A 24,132-nucleotide genomic window follows, 5' to 3' on the forward strand; every position below is an offset into this window, starting at 1 on the left:
ATCAGCGCAACGCTACCTCAACATAGTGCGTTTTCGTTAAGAATGGGCTAACAATACATACGAGCGCAACACATCCCTTAACGCAATGCATTTGGCTATAATGGACGCAAAGTGTATCTGTTATCATGAAATGCACCCATCATCGCATTGCATACCACTTTTTTTTCCCTTTTTAATTCATCAATAACGCAAGTCAAGAAGACGTTGCGGTATTCATCGTTTTAGAATAGCGCTACAAATGCATATTAAACATGACATGGAAATACACAAATGAATTAAATTGAAGGTAAATACAGGAAGCATTAAAGGCTAATTCTAATAAGTAGTAAATAAATTAAATTTAGAAAGCAGTAAATAAAAGCTGTAAGGAAAGCAATTAAACATAGATATAGGGGTACTAATTGAAAGAGTTTTCAGAATTACCGCAACAGCATCCCCTGCAAGCGGTTAATCGTGCTTGCCCAAGTCAATGGTCTCCATGCATCGATCCACATCGCCCCCATAGTAAGGCTTAATTCGTTGACCATTGACTTTAAATGCGTTGTTCCCGTCTTCAGTTGTCAGTTCCACTGCGCCGTGGAGAAATATAGTCTTGATGCGGAATGGCCCAGACCAGCGAGACTTCAACTTCCTTGGAAACAATCGCAAACTTGCGTTAAACAATAATACCTGTTGACCTTCGACGAATGTCCGATTGTTTATGCAGTCGTCATGATACTTCTTGGTTCTCTCCTTATAGATCTTGGCATTTTTGTAAGCATCCCTTCGCCATTCAACCAACTGGTTTCGTTGCAACTTCCGGACTTTCCCCGCATATGCTAGATCAAAGTTCAGCTTCTTGCATGCCCACATCGCCTTGTGTTCCAACTCGAGAGGCAGATGACCAGTTTTTCAGAAGACCAGGGCATATGGGGACATGCAGATTGGTGTTTTAAAGGCAGTTCTATATGGCCACAACGCTTCATCGAGCTTGGGTGACCAATCCTTCCTGAAGGTACTGACTACCTTCTCTAAGATAGTTTAGATCTCTCGGTTAGAAATCTTTGCCTGCCCATTAGTTTGTGGGTGATAAGCAGTAGCAACTCTATGGCTGACGTTAAATTTAGTCAACAGGTTGGTAATTATGTGGTTGATGAAATGTGAGCCCCCATCGCTGATCAAGGCCCGTGGCGTTCCATATCGAGCAAATATATTCTTCTTGAGAAACTTCACCACTGTGGCTGCGTCATTCTTAGCACATGCGATGGCCTCAACCCACTTCGATACGTAATCAACTGCGACCAGGATGTATTGATGACCTTTTGATGGTTGAAATGGGCCCATAAAGTCGATTCCCCATACATCAAATAATTCAATCTCCAAGATTGATGTCAAAGGAATTTCATTTCTTCTAGACATGTTCCCTGTTCCCTGGCATCTGTCGTACTGCACAACGTGGGCATGAGCATCCTTAAAAAGTGTTGGCCAAAAATAGCCACTCTATAGGACCTTTGCGGCGGTCCGCTGCCCCCCAAAATGTCCTCCATAAGGCGACTCATGAAAAAGCTCCAGAATGTGCTTGACTTCATGCTCAGGGACGCATCGACGTAAAATATGATCAAGTCCAAGTCGATACAGAAAAGGTTCATCCTAGAAATAAAACTTGACGCCATGTCTCAGCTTCTTCTTCTGCTGATAAGTATAATCCTCTGGTACTTGGCCACAAACGATGAAGTTCACAATGTCCGCATACCAGGGAACATGAATGCCTACCGACATCAGCAACTCATCAGGGAATCTTTCTTCAATGTCTTTTTCTTTCTCCTGAACCTCGCAATTCTCCAATCTTGATAGATGATCAACGACTTGGTTCTCGTGCCCTTCCGGTCCTTAATTTCTAGGTCAAACTCTTACAGGAGCAACACCCACCATATCAGTCTCGGTTTCGCATCCTTCTTTGTCATAAGATATTTGATTGCAGAATGATCAGTATACACCACAACGTTTGTTCCGATTAATTACTGTCGAAATTTCTACAGTGCAAATATCACTGCGAGCATTTCTTTTTCTGTGGTTGTATAATTCTCCTACACATCATTCAACGTTTTGCTAGCATAATAGATAGGATGCAATACCTTGTCCTTGTGCTGACTCAAAACTGCGCCCACAACATATCCACAAGCGTCGAATATCAATGCAAACGGTTGCGTCTAATGCGGTGCAATCAGAATGGGTGCAGTGATGAGTGCATTCTTCAGTGTGTGGAATGCTTCAGTGCACGCATCATCAAAATCATATTCGCGGTCAGCCTCAAGGAGCATACTTAGAGGCCTTGCGATCTGGGAGAAGTTAGGAATAAATCTTCGATAAAACCCCGCATATCTCAAAAAGCTCATAAGTGTTTTCACATTCACTAGTGGGGGTAGCTTGGAAATTGCGTCGATTTTCGCCTGATCAACTTCTAATCCTACCTTCGATATTTTGTGACCTAGCACAATTCCTTCTTCAACCATAAAGTGGCATTTCTCCCAGTTCATAACAAGATTAGTTTCCACACATCTCTTCAATACTTTCTCAAGATTAGATAAACAGGAGTCATAATTATTGTCGAAGACTGAAAAATCAACCATAAATACCTCGACTGACTCCTCCAAGTAATCTGAAAATATCACCATCATACATCATTGGAAAGTACTGGTGCATTGCAGAGCCCAAACGGCATGCGACAGAATGCGAACGTGCCGAATGGGCACGTGAAAGTTGTCTTATCTTGATCCTCCGGCACAATTGCAATTTGGTTGTACCCTGAGTAGCCGTAAAGAAAATAGAAGAATTCATTACCAGCAAGTCCGTCTAACATCTGATCAATAAACAGGAGTGGGAAGTGGTCCTTTTTAGTGGCCAAATTTAATTTGTAGTAATCCATACAGATTCTCCATCCCGTAGTTGTCCTTGTGGGAATTAACTCATTCCTGCTGTTAGTGACGACTGTCATTCCCCCTTTCTTTAGAATGCTTTGCACTGGGCTCACCCAGCTACTATCTGATATATGGTAAATGATGCCTGCATCCAGCCACTTCACTATTTCTTTCTTCACAACCTCCCTCATGGCAGGGTTCAAGCGACATTGCCTTTCTATCGATCCCATTCTTTCTTCTTTCAAACGAATCTTATGCATGCAATATGAGGGACTGATTACTCGAATGTCTGCCAAGGTCCATCCTAAAGCCTTTGCGTTATTTTTCAGGATCTGGATGAGTGCATCCTCCTTCTCCTTACTCAGCGAGGCAGATATATTAATAGGAAACGTGTTATTACCTTCTAAGTAAGCATATTTGAGGTGCACAGGCAACGACTTCAACTCTAACACAGGTGGTTCTTCCAAGGATGGCTTAGTGCGTTGTGATGTTCATTTAGATAACTTGAGTGTTTCAAAATTTGATTCAACTTGTATTGTGGCACAATCCTCCTCCCACATTGCGCCGATTCCAAATTCTTCTTCCTCCAACTCTTCTAGGGGTTCGTGCCAAGGTTATTCCTGCAATTCCTCAACATATTGACAATTCTCCATATCACTCGGGTATTTCAATGCATTGAGAACGTTGAACTTCACTTGCTGATCGTCAACCCTGATGGTTAGTTCTCCCTTTTGTACATCGATCAGTGCTCGCCGTGTTGTAAGAAATGGGCGACCCAAGATGATAGGCACCTCTTTGTCAGCTTCATAATCTAATATGATAAAGTCAGTAGGGAAGATGAACTTATCTACTTGCACGAGTACATAACTGTAATGTAATTGAGGTTGTTTATGGGTCGGCGCACGGGTGCGCGGGTGGCAGCGAACGGTGCACGCGAGGCAACTTCGAAGTGGGTCGGACCGGAGCGGGCGGAGAAATCGGGTTAGAGCATAGAATGGGCTAGACACTTCATCAACAGCTGGCACGTGTGGGGCTACTTCGAATCGGGTCGGATCTCGGCCTGCAGTTGGGTCTGGGTGCTTGTCTCTGGTCTGGTGGCCAAATTCGGGTCTGTGAGCCCTTTTTCTCCAATTTTACTGCTGTCCTCTCTCCTGGAATCAAGAAATTACAATCTAATTTCAACTCTAATGACTCCAACAAATTTATAGACCATTTTTCACATATTAATACTCATAAACATGTGAACAATTACAAATTTCCACAAAAAATTTAAAGGAAAACAATGCCAAAATCGTAATAAATCCACTTTAGTCCATATTTCATTCAACATTTGAATACAAAGGAAGAAAACATCCACCAAAGAAATTGAGCATAATTAAAGCATACTCTGATACCACACGATGGAACACGAGACATATGCAGCGGAATAAGGATCTAATTACACTCTAATTGCTTTTAATTTAAAGGAAAAAAAGCATGCAATTGAAGGAAAAAAACAGTAAATTAAAATGGATAGCATACAACTTTTGAAGCTCTCGAAAAATGCTTTTCCTCACTGAATCACGACCCGAACTCTTCCGGACCACCACTAGAGTTGACCTACTATCCTCTGGACTCAGAACTGGATTGTGGGACCCGATGGATGAAGAAAACCGAGAGAGAGAAATAGATGAAAAAAGAAATGGAATTTCTTTTGGTTTGGGTTTTCTTTCTTTTCACAGTCCGATTTTGAAAACTATTTTGGCAAAAATGGAAAAAAAATTTAATCCAAATTCAAAGCCCATATTTATAAAAAAAGGCCATGCAAAAATTACATGAAATCAATTCATAAAAACCCAACACCTAGAATCCACTCTCTAAGTGGGTTTAATGTCTCCACTATAAGCCAACACCTAGCCCACTATTTTGTTAGTGGAATTATCAGACCAAAGTTTTATTTTCCCACTAACTTTAGTCAAAGGGCAAAATAGTCATTTTGTCAAAGTCCAACATTGACCAAAAAGTCAACATTTTGACTTTTAATGATTTTTCCCATGTTGACTAATTTTGACCTCCCGAGCATGAATCCACATTCATTTTCTCAAAATTCAAATCACATTTAAATATAAGGTCCGTCAAAGTTTGACTTTTCAAAGTCAAAAGTCAACTATTTGACTTTTTACATCCTTGACTATTTCCATTATTTCCGAGCTTCCGAATATGAACGTATTCATATTCTTGATATTTAAATCACATTTAAATATTAAAGTTGTATCTCTAAACTGAAAAACCGACCACTATATCACATATGATTGTCGGTTTCTCTCTCTTCACCTAATTCGAACAATTCGAATTTTTCTATCATACTGCTCTAAGTTTATTCCATATGAGCTAGTAGGGGAACCTAATGGACCTATAGATCATGGCCTCCAACGATCGAGATTAGCTGGCTAAAACTCTTTTAGACGAAGCTAATCAACATTCGTTAACTAACGGGTCATTCTACTATAGTTCCGTAGTTGCACTCCCCTCACTATAGATATATTTGTGTCCATATGATATAACCACGATTAATAAGTTAATCCTTCACAGATTGTTCATAATCTCGGCTGGGTCATAAAAACTGTTTTACCCCCGAGACTACATCTTATTCCTTAAGTTCCACTGATCCTCTAATGAACAATTGGTTTAAGGTCCAACCTATAAACTAAACCCCTCTCGGGCCAAGGATAGGGTGGCGCCCCTTGTTCAAGACCTGGATTCAGTACTAAAGGGAACAACCTATCTACTATCCCTATAATGGGTAGGAGTGAATTCCGTCTTACACTCTATGTTCCCAGCTATCCACCTAATCTTACCCTTGAAATGGGAGGCTTATTAGGCCAGCGATAATGAGTTGCCCTCATCTATGCAGATCTAAGGATAATTTCGAGTGAATAGGAGTTCATAGTTAGCTCAGGATTAAGATTAAGTTACCTAGGTCATCAATTACCGAAATAGTCAATTTTATACATAAAACGACATTTAGAACGTTAAAAGTGACTATTTCATGATTCAGTCTTATGCAAAGTCATTGCATAGCATGCCCTCACTCATATATCTCTATATGAACGATTCAGGATCACATCGTTTGTACTAACTACAAAGTGGGCCGCATTCATAGTGTCCCCAGAACAAGGCGCCCAATCTTATTCATAGACTATAAACCATTTTGGCTATATATTTGAACTTGATCCACATTTATGTCACTACATAAAGTTCAAACTATATTAAATAGCCTCAAGACCATAGTTTATTAGATTCAAGATTAAAATTTCAATAACAATTTTATAGAGAAACAAAATAGAATATGTTTATTAATTTACAAACTACGAGTTTTAGGACATAAAATCAACAAACTCCCACTTGGACTAAAACTCCTAGTAGAGTATCACACTGTTGAATTTAAGTGAGAAACTATGAGTACAATAAACATATGAATATAATAAACTAGGGCATATCCCCAAAAGTTCTCCCACTTGTCCTAGTTTACAAACTTCGTAGACCTAGACTCTATAGGTGACCTTCAAACACTTTAATCATGAGAGCCTTTGTAAAAGGATCAACAATTGGCATTTGTCGATACAAATACCTTATTCTCTTGAGGATCGTAAAATAGACCATCTTTTGTTTCTTTTGGATAACCTACAAATAGGCATAGTTTTGAACGCGTTCCAATTTTTTAGGATTTTGCACCAACATGTTTGTCGGGCATCCTTAAATCCTAAACTGACGTAAACTAACTTTACACCCTTACCATAGCTCATAAGGTGTTTCTGAAACACTTTTAGAGGGAACGTTATTCAAAATATAGACAGCAGTCTCTAATGCATGTCCTCAAAAGGAATCACGTAACTTAACAAAGCTTATCATTGAGTGAACCATGTCCAACAAGGTTCGGTTTCTGTTTCTTCTTTCATATACACCGTTCTGCTGAGGCATATTAGGTGCAGAGATTTGTGACTTGATTCTGTGTTCTATCATATAGTCCTGGAATCTTAAGTCCATGTACTCCCCACCTCGATCTGATCATAGTGTCTTAATTGTTTTACCTAACTGGTTCTCAACCCCAGCCTTATATTCTTTGAACTTTTCAAAAGAATCAGACTTGTGATGCATTAGGTAAATATGACCATACCATGAATAATCATCAATAAAACTAATGAAATATTCATACCCACCTCGAGCTTTGACATTCATCGGTCCACAAAGGTCTGAATGTACAAGCTCTAAAGGTATTGTGGCTCTGAGACCTTTTCCAGTAAAAGATATCTTAGTCATTTTTCCCTTAAGACAAGACTCACAAGGAGGTAAAAAATTGTCCTCTAACTGATTTAGGAGTCCATTCTTAACCAATCTTTAAATCCTTTTGAGATTTATGTGGCCAAGTCTTAAGTGCCATAGATAGGCATTAGAAGAAACTTCTTGTCTTTTATTCTGAGTTTTGACTGTTGTAAACATCTCAATATTTAAGAAAAATTTTACTTTGATGAACGTTATCATATTTTGACTGTTCATAACGGGCAGAAATGCACATTATCATAGTACTAAGTTCTTAAACAATGTTGGATTGCATTGATGAAATATGATTAACTTACGTCCATTAAGCATCGTTTTCATGATATTGCGGTCGTATGCGTTCCACAAGTTCACGCCTCTGTCCATAGTTTTCCTTCCCATTTTAAGGCGAAGCAAGAGAATAGTGGTGGCACCGGAGATCGCTCACGGCAACTCTAGAAAGAACCTTGGGGCATAAGAGCAGAGAGTGGGCCGACTCTCGCGAGAGCGAGATTATATTTTGAGCACGAGTAGAAACAGTGTAAATGCCTGGCAGCAAGAGATTGCTACCAGGCTCTTTATTCTATACTTGCATTGCTATTTTGTACTTCATCTTCATATTTATACAATGGAAGTTCTATTTCTACAGCTGTTCACTCTCTTAATATGCACGAGTAGCTAAACTAGTCAAATGGGTTGAGAAGAACTAAGCTCACATGACCTAGGAAGTTCATTGCTTGCGATTTTCTTGTTTTATGCTATGTAAAATACCCTTTAGAGTTACTCGAGAGATAGTCTAAAGAAAGAACCTAATATCCTGAGAGAGCTAGGTTAGAATCTGGACTCAAAAGAGCAAGATTAAACTTGCATAAATAAGAGATAGGGACATAGAGATAAGCTCTGTTTGTCAACTTCCATCGCATGCATCCTAGGAATAGGTATGATGATATGTGGTCGCCTTGTTTGTGTATCATCGCATAGACAAGAATTAGAGGCTTATGTGTAGGCCGTATAGACACCTTTGCACGTACATCGCATGCGTTCTAGCATTAGAGGCCGTAGCATTCACATCGAGAGATGATTTACTATTGTATGCATGTTGCATGATCGCAAAGCATGAACGCATTCTAGAGAGTGTTAGCCGAAACCCTTCTCAACCCGTTCACCGCATATTCATCGCATCTCCCGTTTACCAACTCTTTTCAAAGTCCGACGCATTTGTTATAAATTTTTCATTAACGCAAACAACAAACCCAACACTTTATTTATTTATCCGGTTATCGCAAAGTCTTTATAAAAATTACCAACGCAATATGTTTTTACAAGTCCCTGTGTTCGACCCTGGACTTACCAGGAAACTCAGTGGAATTTACACTTGGATTCTGCTGGGGAAACTTGAGTGCACAACGCAATTCCATCAAAGCATAGCATCCACATTTCTACTTCATAAATACAAGCATCAAGTTTTTGGCATCGTTGCCGGGGACTTCGGCAAGATAGTTTGCTAACTGTAATTTTTTTTTTATTTCTTTGCAGAACTCTCAATCTCTGATGAATTACGACTCGGAGATTGAAAGGACATTTAAAAGAAGATTGAGAGACCACCAATAGCAACCACAATAAGACAAAGAAGAGATGGCGGAGCAGACTGGAAATAGAGCACCAAATAATAATAATGTCACGGTGAATCCAATTCTGTTGGCAAATGATTGTAATAGGCCCATTAGGGTCTATGCATCGCCAAACCTCTATGATTTCTCTCCGGGAATCATGAGGCCTGCCCTCGACGAAAGAAAATTCGAAATGAAACCGGTGATGTTGGATATGATCCAGACTGCAGGTCAATTCGGAGGAAGGCGTGGCGAGGACCCGCACGCCCACCTCCAAAGTTTTATTGAAATATGCAATACTTTTGTGTTCCTAAACATGTCTACTGAAGAAGTTTGACTAACGTTGTTACGTTTTCTCTCTGTGATCAGGCTAGGAAATGGGCATATTCTCTCGAGCCAAGAGAGATCACTTATTGGGAACAGGTAGTGGAGAAATTTATGAAGAAGTATTTTCCACCTACCAAGAACGCAAGAAGAAGGAAACTAATTACAAAATTTGAACAAGACATGGACGAATAGCTCAGTGATGCTTGGGCGAGGTTTAAGAGGTTGGTTCAGGATTTTCCACATAATGGGTTACCAAACTGCCTTCAAATGGAGATTTTCTATTATGGTTTGAATCCCACTTCGCAGACCGCTGCCAATGCGGCAGCCGCTGGTGGTCTGCTTCACAAAACATACGATGAGGCAAAGAATATTTTAGATCGCATCTTTAAGAACCATGAAGACTAGAGAGAGAGAGTGACCACAGATTGAGACTTAAAGACTCTGACGCAACAACGGTGCTATTGTTTCATTACAAAACCAAATGAACGCAATGATGAATTTGATCCAAGGAATGGCGATCAGCAGCCCAACACTGCAAGGTGGGCAAATCAACGCAATCAGTCAAAACACCGCAAGGTGTGCAACTTGCAGTGATGGACATGCGATGGAAGATTGCCCGTAAAATCCACAATCTGTATACTTTGTAAAAAATAATCCCTTTTAAAACACCTATAACCCCCGGTGGAGAAACCACCCCAATTTTTCTTGGAAGAATCAACAACAAAATTTCCAACCTCTGGCACAAAAAGAAGGGCCACCAGGATTCTTCCCATGCAACAACGGTCAACCGAGAAATCAAGCAAGTAGCTCACAATAACCATCGAAATCCTCTTTTTTAGAGAGCCTATTGAAGCAATACATAGAGAAAAATGAGACAATGCTTCAAAGTCAAGCTTCATCCATCCGCGATCTTGAATTACAGATGGGCCATATTGCGAGTGAGTTGAAAAGTAGACCGCAAGGGGTACTGCCAAGTTCAACCGAACTTCCACGCAACCCGAGGGGATCAGGTAAAAAGCAATGTCAGGTTGTGACATTGCGCAGTGGGAAGACTGTGGAGGGAGAAAAGAAGGAGCATAGTAGAACAACTTTCATTGCAGTTGAACCTGAGATTGCGGTAACGCAAGAAGAAGAAAGAGAAAATGAAGCAGTAGAACCAGAGGTTGGGTCGACCTCGAAGCCAAATGAAATGGGAGCCGTGAAAGTTCAGTTACCCCCTTTCCCACAGAGACTAAGGAAGAAGAAAAATGAAGAGGTACAGTGCTAACGCTTCTTAACTATGTTAAAGTAATTACATGTTAATATTCCTTTCAGTGAAGCGATTGAGGAAATTCTTGCATACGCCAAGTTTCTGAAGGATATGGTAACCAAGAAGAGGGGCGCTGGAAAATTTGCCATGGTGGCATTAACACAAAGTTCCAAATCAATAATCCCATCGAAGATGAGCGATCCTGGGAGCTTTACCATTCCTTGCTCCATAGGAGGACTCTACATTGGGCAAACCTTGTGTGACTTGGGGGCCAACATAAATTTGATGCCTCTGTCAATCTTTAGACAGCTAAATGTGGGGGAGCTTGTGCCCACATCAGTGACTCTCCAACTGGCCGGCAGATCTCTAGTTCATCCAGAAGATAAGGTGAAGGATGTGCTAATAATAATTGACAAATTTATCCTGCCAGCTCATCATTTTATACTATGAGGCCGATAAAGATGTGCCCATCATTTTGGGGCTACCTTTTTTATCAACTGGTCATGCTCAAATTGATGTGCATAAAAGGGAAATCACTCTGAGTATCAACGAACAGAAGCTCAAATTTAATATAATTTGTGCCATGAAGTTTCCAGATGAAGAAGACCTGCAAGATTCTGATGATGAGCTGAATGTGATTGAAGAAGAAAAGTCTAATGAAGAGTATGAAGAAGAGGATGCCAGCGTATTCATTGCTGCCTGTAATGCGATCACAACAAAAACAAACAAGGAAGAAGAAATGATCGTAAGGAAAGAAGTAGAGCCAACAGAAGAACGACAAATAATGCAACCTTCCCTAGTGGAGCCACCGACACTTGAATTAAAGACCCTACCAACCCATTTGAAGAACACATTTTTGGGGTAGAATGAGAAGCTGCCAGTGATCATTTCCTTTGTGCTCAACAAAGATCAAGAGAATGTGTTGATGATCATTCTCAAGAAATATGTGCGAGCAATTGGTTGGACGCTCACTGACATCAGAAGAATTAACTCTGCATACTGCATGCACTGCATTCGTCTTGAAGACGACCACAAAGAAACAATTGAACATCAATGCAGACTCAACCCTGCGATGAAGGAGGTCGTCAAAAAGGATATTATCAAATGGCTAGATCGGGCATTATTTATCCCATAATAGATAGCACGTGGGTCAGCCCCATGCAATGTGTGCCAAAGAAGGGCGGAATGATGGTAGTCCTAAATGAGAACAACGAATTAATACCGCAAAGAACCATCACTAGATGGCACATATGCATGAACTACCGCAAGTTGAATGCAGCCATAAAGAAAGATCATTTCCCTCTGCATTCATCGATCATATGCTAGACAGACTAGTAGGGAATGATTTTTACTGCTTCCTAGATGGGTATGTTGGATACAATCAAATCATGATAGCTCCTGAAGATCAAGACAAGACCACATTCACCTACCCATATGGGACGTTTGCTTTTTACCGCATGCTGTTTTGCCTCTGCAATGCACCAAGCACGTTCCAAAGGTTCTTGATGGCGATCTTTTCAGATTATCTCGAAGACTCTGTGGAAATATTTATGGAGGACTTCTCCATTTATGGGAACACTTATGAAGTTTGCTTCGCCAACTTGGAAAAGATTCTGAAAAGATGTGAAGAGACGAATCTGGTGCTCAATTGGGAAAAACGTCATTCCATGGTTAAGGAGGGCATAGTGTTGGGACATAAGGTCTCCCAGGATGGATTGAAGGTGGACAAAGCAAAGATTGAAGCAATTGAAAAACTTCCACCTCCAACCAGCGTGAAGGTTGTACGAAGATTCTTGGGGCATTCTAGATTCTATAGATGCTTCGTCAAGGACATTTCTAAGATAGCACGACCACTGAGTGCATTGTTAGAGGCGGACAGAAAATTTGAGTTTGAAAATAATTGCCTCAACGCATTTAGAGTTTTAAAAGATGCGCTGATTACCGCACCCGTGTTGATTGCACCGGACTGGACACTGCCATTTGAAATCATGTGCGACACAAGTGGGTATGCGATGGGAGCAGCTTTAGTGCAAAAGAGAAAAACAATTTTGCATCCCATCGCATATGCGAGTAAAACTTTAAACCCTGCTCAAACAAATTATACCCCCACAGAGAAAGAACTCCTTTATGTGATTTTTGCGTTGGAAAAATTTCGGGCATATCTGTTGGGAACCAAGGTACTCTCCACACCGATCACTCGACGATCAAATATTTATTGACAAAGAAGGACACAAAGCCGAGGTTGATCAGATGGGTTCTCCTCCTCCAAGAATTTGATATCGAAATAATTGATCAGAAGGGGACAGAGAATCAAGTTGTGGATCACTTGTCTAGACTGGAAAATCCTGAGGTTGTCCGTAATGAATCTGAGGTGAGTGCCGTATTCCCGGATGAGCAGCTGTTCCACATAGAATAATTGCCTTGGTATGCGGGCATCGTTAATTATTTGGTTTGTGAGAAATTTCCTGAAGATTACACCTATCACCAACAGAAGAAGCTCAAGCACGAATGCAAACATTATTATTGGGATGAGCCAAATTTTTATAGAAGAGGTATAGACTAGATTATTCAATTATGCGTACCGAATGCTACTCAACAACGCATATTGTCACAATGCCACGACTCACCATATGGTGGGCACTTTGGAGGGCAGCACACCGCAGCCAAAGTTTTGCAAAGTGGATTCTTTTGGCCTACATTATTCAATGATGCGGCTGATTACGCATTGAAATGTGATCGGTGCCAACGAACAGGTAACATTTCATGGAAGAACACAATGCCAATGAACACTATCTTGGAGCTGGAATTATTCGAAGTATGGGGGATTGATTTCATGGGGCCATTCCCTCCCTCGCATGGCAAGCATTACATTTTATTGGCCGTCGATTATGTCTCCATGTGGGTAGAGGCAATAGCATGCGCCGCAAGTGATGCGGCAGTAGTCTCCCAGTTCTTGAAGAAAAATATTTTCACTCATTTTGGAACTCCTCGTGCCATCATAAGTGATGAAGGATCCCACTTTGTCAATCACAATATCAAGGAGTTGCTGCGCAACTATAATATCCTCCACAAAGTGGCCACCGTATACCATCTGCAAACGAATGGTCAGGCCGAAGTGTCCAATTGAGAAATTAAGTTGATACTTGAGAAGGTAGTAAAATCTTCACGAAAGGATTGAGCAATAAAGCTTGATGATGCGTTATGAGCATACCGGCTCGCATTCAAAACATCAATAGTTATGTCCCCATATGCTTTGGTATTTGGTAAGGTGTGTCACTTGCCTTTGGAGCTGGAATATAAGGCACTGTGGGCGGTAAAAAGGCTGAATTTTGATTTGAAGACAGCAGGAGAAGCGCGAAAAATGACACTGGTCAAGCTACAAGAATGGAGGAACAACACATATGAAACTGCAAAGATTTATAAAGAGCGCACCAAGCGTTGGCATGACCAATGCATATGCGGTAAGAACCTCCAAGTCGGACAAAAGGTCTAGCTCTTCAACTCACGTCTGCAACTCTTCCCAGGAAAACTAAAGTCACGTTGGTCCTGACCATTCATAATTAGACAAGTATTCCCACATGGCGCGGTTGAATTATCAAATGATGACGGAACCAACATTTTCAAAGTTAATGGGCAGCGAGTAAAGGCATATCATGGAGAAGGCTGACAGAAGTAGGTGGTCCCTTTGTTATCAAATGATCGCAATCTATCAGGGATGCAAGTTTTGGGGAAACATCAATTCTTCAACTCTTTTCCACTATTCAAAATTTTCACTTTATCCTTTCAATCTTTACCTATCCTTATTCTATTTATAAGAAAAATAATGGAGATTGCGATGACGAATTTTGTTTTGTTTAAAATAATTTGACCCTCTCTTTGTTTTTCTTACAACGGTCGAGGTGCTGGATTACGGAGATGTCACACGAAGAAGCACTTATCTTACGCTATCATCACAACCCACGGAAGATAGATTTCCGCAAAGATGGATGCTTCAATACACAATGCAAGCGACAACGCAAATTTGGGGGTGTATTCTTCCTTATCTTTATTTCAAATTTTGCGCTATCACATTGTATTTTAGTTTTCAACATTTTATCACCGCATCCTCTTTAATCACCGCAATCATTTGACATAGATCAATTTAGTAGTTTACTGCATTCTATTTCTTTGCCAAGTATGATTTCAATTATGAAAAATATGCTTCTATGTCTTTCATATATACTATAGTCAACTTAATCTTAAGATAGTCCCTTCATAAAATATTTCTCGAAGTTAGGGGTTTGCTAGCTTTCTTTCAAACTCTATTTACAATGCATTCTAAGAACATCGCATGACTTATTTTAATCTTTTGGCAATGAGGACATTGCCACATTTTAAATTTGGGGATGAGGTATTTATTTTCGACCTTGCTATTTTCAATATATATATATATATATATATTGAGAATAAAAACTCCACTGTCAATGCAATGGGAAACCTATATTGCTAAGTGTTAAGTTGTGAAAGGCACTTACCCGTAGTTGGATGTCCGCATGACACGCGTGGGGGCAAGCCAAAACGAAAGTAAGTCATCAGGATCAACGCATAAATAAATGACCGCAACTCCACTGCCAAATTGGTATGACTTTAGTCTTAGAAAGAGTGCATTGCTCGTAGTTGGATGTCCGCATGACACTCGTGGGGGCAAGCCAAAATGAAGGAAAGGCACTTGGACTAGTGCAAGGTCAGAAAAAAATATAAAAAAAAAAATATCAATGAAGAAAATTTTTGTGCAAGGATAAAATCATTTGACACCCCGGTAGAAAATTCTCTTTTTGAAATAAATCATGCGATGTTTCGGAATTTAGTAAAGTTCTTTTGAAAGTTAAGCTTGCAGTCCTTAGGTCTTAGAAATATTTTAAGAAGAGACTTGAATAAGACTTATGGAAATTCAGGTATATAGGATTTGAATGAAGTATCCTTGAGATGTCTAGGAAAAGAACTTTGTGGTTGACTTGCTAAAGGAATCTTTAGCTTATGCTTGAGGACAAGCATTGTTTAAATTTGGGGGTGTGATAAAGGGCAGAAATGTACGTTATCATAGTGTTAAGTTCTTAAACAATGTTGGATTGCGTTGATGAAATATGATTAACTTGCGTCCATTAAGAATCGTTTTCATGATATTGCGGTCGCATGCGTTCAATGCATTAGAATAATTGATTTTTGTATTTTTGTGCAAAATATGCGTTAACGCAATGTAAAGATTGCGATCATAGGAATTCATTGGTCGAGCGCAACTTCACCGCAAGGCTTTGCATTGATTGTGCTTGCAAACATTCGCCCAAGAAGGATCGCCGCAACTTGGTCAGCGCAACATGGTGGGCACATCTAGGTGAAAGGCCAATTAAGAGCGATGGGACAAAAAGCTGATGACAGTCGAATCCAAATTAAGTTGACAGTCGATAACGGTCACAAAGTACATTCAGCTTTATCGGTGATAATTATTCGGCACATCAGTCAGGAATTAAAGCTGTCCGATCTGTACAATCAGGAGAGAGAAGCCGCCTTTCACCATGGATGCTCTATAAATACCAAGGGCATTCTTCAGAGAAAGGGTTCACCGTTTTATAATCTTTTGTTCCACAAGTTTTGGCCTTTGTCCATAGTTTTCCTTTCCATTTTAAGGTGGAGCAAGAGAAGAGTGGTGGCACCGGAGATCGCTCAGGGCATCTCGAGAGAGAACCTTGGGGCGTAAGAGTAGAGAGCGGGTCGACTCTCATGAGAGCGAGATTATATTTTAAGCATAAGTAGAAACAATGTAAATGCCTGGCACATATGTATAAAAATCTCTAAGTAATGTAGTCTAATAAAAACCAGATTGTAATACCTTTTCTGTTATTCGTGCGGGTCCAAAATGCCCATCATACGGAGACAAATGACATTCAAATAAAATTTTAGCATACTCCTCCAATGGCACACATCCACTAATAACATTGTCAGAACAGATCTTAAAAAGAAAGGGGTCGTCCCAAAGAAAAAACTTGACCCAGTGGAGGAACCTTTTCTTCTATTCATAGTTCAAGTCAGGAGGCATCACTCCACCAGCCAAATAGTTTACATAATCAGAAAACCAAGGAATACTCCCCTCTACCTTGTACAGGCGCTCATTAGGAAATTCTTCAACTATTGGAGTCAATTGTTGGCCATTTTCATGCTCAATCCTGGACAGATGGTCGGCTACCACATTCTCACACCCATTTTGATCCTTGATTGTGAAGTTGAATTCCTGCAACAATAAAATCCATCTAATAATAGGTGTAGAAGTCAATTTTTCTTTCAAATAATTAAAAGCTATCTGATAAGCCTCATTAAAAACGAACTTTGAGTCTTTTTCTAATAGGTTGCACAAGGGTTTGAAATTTTTGAAAAATCATTTATAAAGTCTATAAAACCCAACATGCCCTAAGAAACCCCTGACTCCCTTGACATTCACTGGAAGGGGAAACTAGTCTATAGTAGAAAATTTTTCCCAATCAACCTCCAAACCTCACTTAGAAATCTTGTGCCCTAGTACAATACCTTCCTTGACCATGAAATGACATTTCTCCCAATTCAGGACAAGGTTGGTTTCCTGGCACCTCTTCAAAACACGTGAAAGGTTAGCAAAACAAGAATCAAATGAGGATCCAAACATAGAAAATCATCCATAAATCGTCCATGTTCTCCTCGATTAATCCATGAAAAATTGCAATCACGCATCTTTGGAAAGTGGCTGGTGCGTTAGATAAGCCAAATGGCATCCTTCTAAATGCAAATGTCCCACCCTCCTCTAGCTCTAACATTCATAGAACCACAAAGGTCTAAATGTACCAGCTCCAAGGGTTCTTTGGCTCTAAGACCTTTTTCAGAAAATGATATTTTAGTCATTTTACCCTCAACACATGATTCACAAGGTGGTAATGAATTGTCTTTTAACTTATTTAGATGACCATTCTTAACCAGTTCCTCAATCTTGTTGAGATTTATGTGACCCTGTCTCAAGTACCAAAGGTAGGAATTTGGAGAAACTTTCCTTTTCTTATAAGTCCCAACAATTTTAAACATCTCTATGTTCAAAACGGCTCTAACCTCGGTCAGTTTTAACAAATACAAATTATTTTCTAATTTTGCATAACAAATTTAGTTATTTCTTGAATTGATGAACACTTCATCATTTTTTAAAAAAACTTAATAATTTTGTTCTAGCAAATAAGAGATTTCATAGAAGGAATGTAATAAACATTTTAAAGATAAATGTATTTATCTCCTATAAATAACTTCACATCTCCCACTGCTTTAGCTAAAACAACCTCCCCAGTCCCTACCTTAAAGATTGTTTTGCCTTCTGTCAACTGTGTTTAGGAACTTGTTTCCTGTGAGAAAATATAGACATGATTAGCGGCACCTGAATCAATTATCTAGGTTTTCTCGCTTTCCACTAAACATGTTTTGATAACAAGTAAATCATATTTATCTTGTTGTTCAAATTTATATTCTCATCAATATCATTCAAAACATTAGATGAGTTGGGAGATAGAGGACAATCCTCTGTTAAAACTCTTTTAGAACCATTAACTGCTAGTAATTTGTACGTTGATTTGATTTTAGCATTAACAAATTCGGAAGTGAGTATTCTAGAAGATTTCGACATGCTGAAAATTTTAAACAAATTCTAATTAGCAAATTGCAACTAAATCCAAAGTCAAGTTTTAGCAAAACAAGTAATAATATATCCATAACCATTATTTATTTGCAACGATACTATAGTGAGTCAGAATACGTGCTATCGAGGGGCAGTCAAATACTCCTTCACTGAAGCAAAACAATTTTGACCAAACATTATCTCCAGAATAACTATTATTCCTATAGTCGTTCAGTTATAGTTTTTAGTTAGAAGTTACTAACACTTTAGTAATTTTATAAGTGTAACCCTTCATTTTTAGACGTAAGAGGTAGGCCCCAACTGTGCTACCAAGATGGAGAGTCAAGGTTAGGAATGGACCTAAGAAATCCTATCCATTTCTGGAGTTTGTGTTGTTCCGAATCCTATGTTACAACCCTCCAAGGGGATAGCCGTCATTGAACAACTAGCAAGGTCCGCCTAAAGAAAACCAACGGACGTAACATAGAAATCTCACGATCCAAACTAACGGAAGAAACCGCAGAAGACGTTGATACATATCCTCCACCTACTTACTATGAACTACTTCACCCGTTCACCTTGTTATTGACTCATACAAACACTTTTCGAATGGAGGTCACTCCCAAGGTGACACGAAGCATCATATGAATCTCACAGTGTGAACTATATGGAGACGTGGAAGTTGAAATTGAAGGAACTCTTATCAAAGAGTACCTATGAGCGGAAGAAAACTCGTTCCAAATTAATTGTGACAGAAATACCACATTCACAATCAAACATACAAGTTATGCATTTAACAACAAATTGCAACATGCTTAAAACAAATCTTAAATATAAAGGAACGAGAGACATACCAGTTAAAGAACTCTTTTTCATTTTAAATCTCGCTCTCGTCAAGCCAACAACTCTAGTTATCGCTGAGATCATAGAGTTAATCGTACACCAAATCTCACAGTCGTTTACCATCGAACAGACTTCTCACGAATAGGCAGAAAGGAGGACACAACCACTCGGAATCCTCGGTATTCTTGGAGTGAGAATCCAGGAGGTGTGGGCTTTGTTGGATTTGGTAGAGGGGAGGACGAAATAGCGATTGTTTACCACGACAAGGCAAGTGGGATAGATATGAAGTCTATCACATAGACGGATGCTTGATCGTTTAGCAAAAGATATATGATCGTGTAGTAAAAAGGGGTTGATCGTTTAGATGATCGTTTAGTAAAATTGCTTGGGCGTGCGATCGTTTAGGACAGACTATACGATCGTTTAGGTAATCCGAGTTTGTACACGATCATTTAGGATAACTTGAGCTATCGTGTAGGCTCTCGTGTACTAGACGATGGGTAATGTATTAAATCATGAAGCGATTATCCAATCTCTTTGCAAAATGAAAACCATTTTCTTTTTATCCTTCAGTTACGAAAATTGAATGCAACCTCCCACTATCTCATTCGGTTATGGAGAAGAAACCGCCAACAAATATCTTATAATTGTTTAATAAGAAATAAATATAATCATATTATATTTATAATCTATAGTTTAATGTCACATCATATGCAACAAATAAACCATAGTCATTTTCTCCTCCACTAGATATAAATGATATTTATATCCTTTTCCTCATATTAGTGTATCTCATACATCATGTCAACTATATCATATATAATTGATCAGTTTAATCATATCATATATAATCAAACTTCCTTTTGTCAATTTAAACACTAACTGACCCAAAAAAACTGATTCTCAAGTTGAATCCATTGAGCTACCAAGGGGACCTTACAGACCTGTGGCTTGAAGTTCCAACGGTACGTGAATAGCTGACTAAACTCTTTAGCCACGAGATCCACCATCCGTTAACTGCTAGGCATTCCACTAAAGATCGACAGCTGCACTCTTCTCACCACGGATATATATTTCTATATCCATACGATAACCCTTCATAGATGCTCGTACATACAATTGGGCCAATTTACCGTTTTGCTCCGGTAGTTACATCTAACTCCTTAAGTACCACTGATCTCTTTAATGAACAATACAACATAGTCCTACTATGCATGGACACCTCTCAGGCCATGAGAAGGTGTGTGACATCTGATGCTCGTAATTAAGTTGTGGAAATATGGATGATATGTGTTGATGGATTTGCGTTGTGCACTCAAGTTTCCCTAGCGGAATTCAAGTGTAAATTCCTCTGAGTTTCCTGGTAAGTCCAGGGTCAAACACAGGGACTTGTGAAAATAGATTGCATTGGTAATTTTTATGAAAACTTTGTGGTAACCAAGTAAATAAATAAAGTGTTGGGTTTGTTGTTTGCGTTGATAAAAAAAAAGAAATAAATAAAAGCGGAGGATTTGAGAAAGACAGTTGCGTTGATAGATGCAATGAATATGCGATGAATGGGTTGAGAAGATCTTTAGCTAGCATTACTCGAGAATGCGTCAGACTATGCGATCATGTTACAACCATGCACAAGAAGTCACTTTCCAATGTAAATGTGATGCTCCTAAGTCTAGGACACATGTGTTGAATGCAAAAGTGTCCATAGAGCTTATCCCTAAGTCTCTACTCTTGTTCTATGCGTTGATGTAAGATGCATGAAAGCAAGGTGACTGCATACAATCATATCCTATCTCTAGGATGCATGTGATGCGTTGATAACAAATAGTGCTCATTCTTAAGTGCATATCTCTTGTTTATGCATTCTAATTTGGTTCTTCCAAACCTAGATTCTAACCTGACCTTCCTAAGTCTAGATCCTGTCCTTAGACTATCCTTTTAAGTATCCCTAATGGACGAATGAGGCATACATAAACAAGATAATCGCAAAGAATGAAGATTCCCTCGTTATGCTAGCTAAATGCTTCTCAACCCATTCAACTAATTTAGTACTCATGTGTGAATAACAGAGAGTGAACAAATATAGAGAAAGAAATTCCATTCTTATAAATGAGTTGAGTACAAAATGTCAATGAAAGTTAAAGGTAGAGAGTCTGGTAGCAATTCCTTACTGACCGAGGCTTTTTACACTGAAATCTCTATTCTCATCTAAGTATGTTACCCCTTCCACAGGCGTCGACCCTCTCTCTGTCTTTGAATCTTCCGGTGCTTTCCCAAGCTTACTGGAACGATCTATCAGAATGACTTTCTTCCTCGCGTCCACCTTAAAATGAAAGGAAACTATGGACAGAGGCGTGAACTTGTGGAACTAAAGATTGTAAAAGTGGTGAACCTCTTTTCTGAAGAATGCACTTGGTATTTATAGAGCATCCATGGTGAAAGGCGGCTTCTCTCTCCTGGTTGTACAGATGGGACAGCTTTAATTCCTGACTGATGGCTGGATAATTGTCACCGATAAAACTGAATGTACTTTGTGACCGTTATCAACTGTCAACTTAATTTTGATCCAACTGTTATCAGCTTTCTATCCCATCGCTCTTAATTATCCTTTCACCTGGATGTGCCCACCGTGTTGTGTTGACCAAGTTGCGGCGATCCTTCTCGGGCAAATGTTTGCGAGAACGATCAACGCAAAGCCATGCGATGAAGTTGCGTTTGACCAATAAATTCCTATGATCGCAATCTTTGCATTGCGTTAACGCATATTCTACAAAAAATTATAAAGATCAACTGTTCTAATGCATTGGATGCATGCGACCGCAATATTATAGAATTTATGCTAAATGGTCGCAATTTAACATATTTTATCAACGCAATTCAACATTGTTTAAGAACTTAGCACTATGATAATGTGCATTTCTGCTCGTTATCACACCCCCAAATTTAAACAATGCTTGTCCTCAAGCATAAGCTAAAGATTCCTTTAGCAAGTCAACCGCAAAGTTCTTTTCCTAGATTTCTCAAGAATACTTCGTTCAAATCCTATATACTAGAATTTTATTCAAGTCTCTTCTTAAAATATTTCTAAGACCTAGGGACTGCAAGCTTAACTTTCAAAAGGACTTTACTAAATTCCGGAACATCGCGTGATTTATTTCAAAAAGAAAAATTTTCTACCGGGGTGTTAAATGATTTTATCCTTGTACAAAAATTTTCTTCATTGCTTTTTTTTTTTCTGACCTTGCGTTGATCCGAGTGCCTTGCTTCGTTTTGGCTTGCCCCTAGGTGTGTCATGCGGACATCTAACTACGAGCAATGCACTCTTTCTCAGACTAAACTCATACCGATTTGGTAGTGGAGTGCGGTCATTGATTTATGCATTGATCCTGGTGACTTACTTTCGTTTTGGCTTGCCCCCACGTGTGTCATGCGGACATCCAACTACGGGTAAGTGCCTTTCACAACTTAACTCTTCTCAACATGGGTTTCCCATTGTGTTGATAGTGGAGTTGTTAAATTTTTTTTTTTTTTTTAAGAGAAATAGAAGCAAGGTCGGAAACAAATACCCTACCCCCAAATTTAAAATGCGGCAATGTCCCCATTGACAAAAGATTAAAATAAGTCATGCGATGGTCATAGAATGCGTTGTAAAAAGAGTTTGAAAGAAAGCTAGCAAACCCCTAACTTCTAGAAATATTTCGTGAGGTGACTATCTTAAAACTGAGTTGACTCTAATATATACGGAAGAGATAGAAGCATATTTTTCATCATTGAAATTATACTTGGCAAAGAAACATAATGCGATAAACTACTAAATTTATCTACTTGTCAAATGATTGCGGTGATCAAAGAGGATGTGGTGATAAAACTTTGAAAATTAAAATGCATTGTGATAGCACAAAATTTGAAATAAAGATAAGGAAGAGTACACCACCAAATTTTGTGTTGATGCTCGCATTATGTATTAACGCATCCATCCTTGCGGCGATCTTTTCTTTGGTGGATTGCAGTGATGGAGTGAGATCATTTGCTTTTTCTGGTAACATCTCTGCAATCCTATACCTTAATCATTGTAAATAGACAAAGAGAGGGTCAAATAATTTTAAAACAAAACAATAAGTTTTTTTTTTTTTTTTGAGAAATAAGTAAAATTCAATAAGATTTAGACAGCTAAATACTAGTAGAAGAAATGAAGGAATAAGAGTTCAAGAATCATGTAGGGAAGTAGTCCCGATCATTCAGCTTCTCGGAGACTTTTTGACTTAAAATCACCTCCACAATATGCTTTAACTCGTTGTCCATTAACCTTGAATGTTCGACTACCATCCTTAGTGGTTAGTTGCACTGCACCATGTGGAAATATTTCTTCAATGATGAAGGGACCGGACCAACATGATTTTAATTTTCTCGGGAAGAGCCGCAGTCTTGAATTGAAGAGTAAGACCTTTTGCCCGACTTGGAGGTTCTTATCGCACATGCGTTGATCATGCCACCGCTTGGTGCGCTCTTTATAAATCTTCGCATTTTCATATGCGTTGTTCCTCCATTCTTCCAACTCGACCAGTTGCATTTTTCGCGCTTCCCCTGCCTTCTTTAAATCAAAATTTAGCTTCTTGACCACCCACAATGCTTTATACTCCAGCTCCAAAGGCAAATGACACGCCTTGCCAAATACCAACGCATAGGGGGACATACCTATTGGTGTTTTGAATGCGGTTCAGTATGCCCACAATGCATCATCAAGCTTCATCGCCCAATCATTCCACGAAGGTTTTATCACCTTCTCAAGTATTAACTTAATTTCTCGATTGGACACTTCAGCCTGACCATTCATTTGCGGATGGTATGCGATGGGCACTTTGTGAAGGATATTGTACTTGCGTAGCAACTCCTTTATATTGTGAATGACAAAGTGTGATCCTTCATCACTTATGATGGCAGGGAAGTGCCAAAACGAGTGAAAATATTTTTTTTCAGGAATTGAGAAACTACTGCCGCATCATTTGCGGCACATGCTATTGCCTCTACCCACTTGGAGACATAATCGACAGCCAATAAGATATAGTGCTTGCCATGCAAAGGAGGGAATGGTCCCATGAAATCAATTCCCCATACGTCAAATAATTCCAACTCCAAGATAGTGTTCATTGGCATTGCGTTCTTCCATTAAATGTTGTCGGTGCATTGACACCAATCACATTTCATTGTGTAGTCAGCAGCATCCTTAAATAATGAAGGGCAAAAGAATCCACT

The 24,132-nt window shown here is 39.3% G+C and overlaps 1 protein-coding gene across 1 annotated transcript; it reads right to left on the reverse strand.

The window, feature by feature from the left end:
• Positions 1–447: 447 nt before the first annotated feature.
• Positions 448–852, reverse strand: LOC120077196. Its single transcript, XM_039031102.1, has one exon. The coding sequence runs from the start codon at positions 850–852 to the stop codon at positions 448–450; it is 405 nt and encodes a 134-aa protein (XP_038887030.1).
• Positions 853–24,132: the final 23,280 nt, after the last annotated feature.

Source organism: Benincasa hispida, chromosome 1 (genome assembly GCF_009727055.1).
Source record: "Benincasa hispida cultivar B227 chromosome 1, ASM972705v1, whole genome shotgun sequence".
Taxonomy (NCBI): domain Eukaryota; kingdom Viridiplantae; phylum Streptophyta; class Magnoliopsida; order Cucurbitales; family Cucurbitaceae; genus Benincasa; species Benincasa hispida.

Excerpts from the sequence above, each read along its gene's own strand:
- LOC120077196 (XM_039031102.1), bottom strand. The coding sequence starts at position 852 with ATGTGGGCATGCAAGAAGCTGAACTTTGATCTAGCATATGCGGGGAAA.